General features: G+C 36.1%; 1 protein-coding gene across 1 annotated transcript; it reads right to left on the minus strand.

Moving 5' to 3' along the window:
- Positions 1–4,590: 4,590 nt before the first annotated feature.
- LOC139841540 (uncharacterized) lies at positions 4,591–5,094 on the minus strand. The gene has a single exon (XM_071831751.1). It carries the CDS (start codon positions 5,092–5,094, stop codon positions 4,591–4,593), a length of 504 nt encoding a protein of 167 aa, XP_071687852.1.
- Positions 5,095–5,567: the final 473 nt, after the last annotated feature.

The raw sequence follows: 5,567 nt of genomic DNA on the forward strand, positions 1-5,567 counted from the left end.
ATGGGTTATTGCCAAGGAGGTTATGGGTAATGTTCGGGGGTATTTTTTTGTGAATCAAACCTCGTGTTTATCATCTCCGATGCGTCTACGTGCTTTCCTGCAATATTGTATATCAATATTAAACAGTGAGTTTCATATGATCCCTTTTACTCAATATATTTTTGGGCTGAGAATACATGCGACTGTTTATAAATACTGAAAATACTAGATTTATATGCGTGAGTTTCATATGATCCCTTTTACTCTCTACATTTTTGGGCTGAGAATACATGCAAATGCTTTATTAACCGATATACAATATTTATATGTGTGAGTTTCATTTGCTCCCTTTTTAATTGCTTTTACAATATATATTTTTGGGCTGAGAATACATGCACTTTATTTTAAACACAATGGACACAAGTACATACTAAATTCTACACCGAGTTTGAACCGAAAATCCCTTAGCTTTGGTAACTAGTAACTGCCGGTTATAAGAACTGGTGGGCGCGAGTAGTTATATATGGATCCATAGGGCTTGATATCCCCGTCCGAGCTAGAGCACTAGCCTTTTAACGGACGTATGCTATTTGAGAAGCGTACACGTTGGTTTGCGTGTATTATTAAGATGATTATACAAAGGGTACAAATTATATAAGCATTAAAGTTTAGTTACCAGGGTGCTCAATTTTGTAGAACCGATTGATAAACGTTTCGGATGAAACAACTGAAATCTTGTGATCCACCTTTTATGTAAAACCTATTGATAAACGTTTTGAATAAAACAACTGAACTTTTGTAAATCCACATTGATATACGGATTATGTGTAATATTAAAACTATGAACTCACCAACCTTTGTGTTGACACTTGAAGCATGTTTATTCTCAGGTTTCTAGAAGTCTTCCGCTGTTTGCTTATATGTTAGACAAGCTATGTGCATGGAGTCATACATGGCATATTTTTCAAGGAAACGTTGCATTCACCAAATCATCACCATGTATCTTATTTTGACTGTACTGTCAACGGAAGTACTATTGTAAACTATTATTTACAGTGATTGTCTATATGTAGAAATCATCAGATGTTAAAAACCTTTGATTTAAATATTCATTTATGGTGTGCCTTTTCAAAAGAATGCAATGTTTACAAAACGTAACATATAGAGGTCAAATACCTCGCAATGAAATCAATGAATGACGTATTGTCCATATGGATTTGGAGCGATCGTCACACATTGTATGATTTCATTGATATTTATAATACATACAAGACTTGTACAATAAGCTAGAATACAATATATAGAAACTAAATCTATACAATATTTTCTCATAACTTGTTCCCTAAGCATACCTTGACCTATACATTTAACTTGGTCCATAAGTAATACATTAAAAAAAAAATCACATCAATCTTTCCTTATTTCTATTTTCTTTGAAATATTCTCCTTATCATATTGTATCTTTACTTCTTTTTTTTCGTATTCTAATTCTCTTATATTTTGCATATTACTCTATTGAGAGCAAATCCTCTTTCATTCGAACCTTGATTTCCTAAAAAAAAAAAGTTGTCCGTATCTCTTCTACTACAAGGATGATTCTTTCCTTTTTTAGCTTATTAAAAAAAATTGAGAACTCGGCTCAAAATTGAAGACTACAAACTCAAGACATTGACCATCAAGACATCAAGCTCCAAGATGAAGACTTATGTATTTTTAGTTTTATTATGTTTATATTGTTTATGACTATATCATGTATCTTTGTAATTACGTTTCAGTTTGAGCGTATGTATTTTACTCCGCTCCAACTTGTTGGGAAGTTATCCCACATCGGCCATGGGACAAAACAAATGTATCCATTTAAGTCTAAGGGGAAGTCCCTCTATCACCAATTGGTTTTAGAAAAGGATGGACTCTTGGACTTATATGTTGTGCATGTTGTTAGACTATACGATTTATTAATTATGTCATGGTATCAGAGCTCAGGTAAACGGTTTTACAAAGCGAGTCCGAGTCAGGCCCCCATGAGTGTGCCGTCGTCGCTACAAAGAGATTGAGTCAGGCCTTCTTCTTGCCGCCATCTCTACAACCGTTCCACGCCACGATGTGAGGGGGCGTGTTGGGAAGTTATCCCACATCGGTCATGGGACAAAACAAATGTATCCATTTAAGTCTAAGGGGAAGTCCCTCTATCACCAATTGGTTTTAGAAAAGGATGGACTTTTGGACTTATATGTTGTGCATGTTGTTAGACTATACGAATTATCAATTCTGTCATTCCGCCCCTGACTTCGATGCTGCACATGGAATGCTGAAGTTCAAATAGGAAACAACTGTCCCCCTACGATATATCACATTGCTGCAACAAAAGTCAAATTAGAAGCGTTGACCATTATTACACCACATTTTTTTTTAAAACATGTTAGGAGTCACTGACGGGGCCCACATTGGGGTACCACCAACCCGATCATATTCGTGGCGCGTGTCGAGGTAAACCTCATTGTCAGGAGGAGAGGTTTGTTTCAAAAGTTGTCTTTTGGCTATAAAATTCGCGAATCTTGAACCCTTTATTTCTTCTTTAGGGTATGTTTGGACGAAAGTAGCTGGGGCTTATTTATAAAGCTGGAAGCTAGAGCTTATTATTTTTTTATAAGTGTTTGGTAAAGTAGCTGGAATTGAAACTTATGTGTGTGAATTGACTAAAAAGGACAATAATAATAATGATATATAATTATGTGAATGGTAATTATGTAAATTATCACCTCATAAGCTAGGAGCTTGTTTTTTTAGCTTAGTAAGAAGAGCTTAATTTTTAAGCTCTACTTTTTATTATAAGCTCTTCCATTATTTGTTGTCAAACCAAGTTTAAAAACCATAAGCTCCTTAAAACCTAAAGTTCTACATTTATAAGCTCCCATAAGCTCTAAAATAGTGTCATCCAAACACACCCTTAACATTATTATCTCCTTTAACTAGTTTGGGCTTGGTGGAGGAGGGGGGCATCAATGCCCATTCAGAAGAAAGATGTTCATTAGGTGTGTCAAGTTCTTCCAATATTGACAACTCCTTCATATTCACAGCAACATTAACCTACGTTTAACTTTCCAATATCGAAGTAGTCATATTTTATTGTTCAATGCCAACAAAATATGCATCTCTTCATGTAGAAAGATTTTGAATATTAGATTAAAATTTAAGGCATAGTACACTAGAGTACATCTCCAATAACCAAAAACAAATGTCATTGAAACTATAGACTACTATAGTTGAATCGTTAAAGATGATATGTGATTACTAGGCTAACCTTCTAACAAAATATAATCAAATGCATGTGATACAACTATATCATGCAAAATGAATAAGAACCTTTTGAGAAGTTTATTAGGACGGGCTCCAATGCTGCACACGGAATGCTGAAGTTCAAATGAGGAATAACTGTCGCCCCACCATGCCTAGCATTCAATGGCGATTCTACATGAAGGGGTATAGGGTCCTATGACCCAACTACTTTATAAATTTTTTTTACCACCCACTCTTCAAATTGTATAGGACACCACTAAACTTAACTATAGGACCCCATATATTTTTAGCCTTGAAATTTTTTTTGGGACCCCAATGAAATTTCATCCTAGAATCGCCACCGCTAGCATTACTGGAACAAAAGTCAAATTAGCAGCTTTGACCATTATTATACTACATCTATGAAAGAAAAATATTCCATGTTTGACTTTTGACTGTCAAATGTTACATCTATCCTCACACTTGACCTCCACAAAAATATATAAAATGGAGAGTTGCAAAATTCAGCCATCTCGGCCGACTAGTTGTTTTGGTGACTAGTCCGTCCCATTTCACCCAAAACGTCTAAAAAGTCAGGTCAAAGTCGGTCAACTTCAGTTTGACTCGGGCTGAGTCGGTCAAGGTTGGTTTAAATTGGGTCAAAATTTTAATATTTTTTAAAATCAGATTTTGTGCCCGACTAGTCCCTGACTCAACCAACTAGTTGTTTCAAGGTCCCGATCGACTCGTCTTCGTCTTACGACTTTTCCATACTCGACCAAATGCAAGAGAGCGATGCATAATATATATTCACTAGAAAACCTATCTTATACAAGTGACGACTGATATTACACACTATGAAAAGTCAAACCGTTGTAACTGGATCCACTCACACCACCAAATGTAAGGTTACTAAGTTACATATAGGACTATATGAATAGACTACTTCAAGAAAAAGGTTAATCAAAACAAGCATCAATCTATTTAAAATGTAAATGTACTAGAAAAGGATTATCGGATGGGAAATGTAATTTTTTTTTTTTTTGGAACGGCAAAATTATATTAAAAAAGCTTAGCAAGGAGCTAAGTAAATTACAAGGAATACATAGGCGAGCGTAACCACGAAGTCCAATTTAAAGAGGACTTGTGATACCTCGAAAAAATCCAATTAAATGCGGACAAAACAATATAATCAAAAACATAAGATTTCCTAATGTTATGATCGTTGAAAATAATGCCGTTCCTGAGCCTCCAAATATGTTAAAGAGTTGAAATTGCCACCACTTTAACAATGAACCGTCTATTGCCATTCTGAGGGAGAGAATTGATCCAAGATCACAGTTCTTCTACCGAATCCAAAACTGGAATAGAAATGTCTAGCCAAACACCAATCCTACACCAAATCTGATAGCTTGTATCACACCTTATAAAAAGATGATTCCGAGATTCTTCAGAAACGTCACAAAGGGCACAACAATCTCTATCCACTAAGATATCTCTATGCTCCAGATTTGGGATCGTTGGGAGACGGTCAAGATTAAGGCGCCAAATGAAGATGTTGACTTTAATTGGAACCGTTTTGCACCACATGGAGAAAGAAGGGGTATTAGACGATATAGAGCTCTCAATAGCACGTCTAGCATGAGCAACAACGAAGACGTTATTCGGAGGGTTTTCCCACGTCCAGTGGTCTAGAGATGCAGATAGACTAACCAATAAAAGGACCTCACTTAAGGCCGCATATTGACTCTCTTCTGCACCTCCTCTAGGAGGGCGCCACCAAGACCATAACCATGCACCGTTAGAAAATCTCGATGCAACAGAACTGGAACGGTTCATATCCAAGGAGTATAGCCGAGGATAACATGAGGCTAGAGATGTGTCAAAAAGCCATGGATCATGCCAAAAGAGAGCTAGGGAGCCGTCGCCCAGTTTGAGACGTAGATGGTTTGCTGAGATATAGTTGTTTGCATGAATCAAGTCTATACAGAGAAAAACATTAAAATGTGAACTTTTTTACAATAGTTAAGCAGTCAATCTAGGTATTAGAATGAGATTATCAGAGAAAAACAACGGTGCTGTTTGCTACAAATCGATATTTCAATACTTTTCTATCATCGCCTCTGAATATCACCCTGTTTGGGCTCTCCTAAAGACCTATGTGCTTTAACTACTTATGCAACCACTCCGACACAAGCTGATAGAAGATAATCTGATGCCAATTTCATATGATCATAAAATCAAGGTCATGTTTGGCAACAAGCTTTTTGTAGCCTTTTAAAACTTTTAGCTTTTACCTTTTATGAAAAAGC

The sequence above is a fragment of the Rutidosis leptorrhynchoides genome, chromosome 4 (genome assembly GCF_046630445.1).
Source record: "Rutidosis leptorrhynchoides isolate AG116_Rl617_1_P2 chromosome 4, CSIRO_AGI_Rlap_v1, whole genome shotgun sequence".
In the NCBI taxonomy this organism is placed as follows: domain Eukaryota; kingdom Viridiplantae; phylum Streptophyta; class Magnoliopsida; order Asterales; family Asteraceae; genus Rutidosis; species Rutidosis leptorrhynchoides.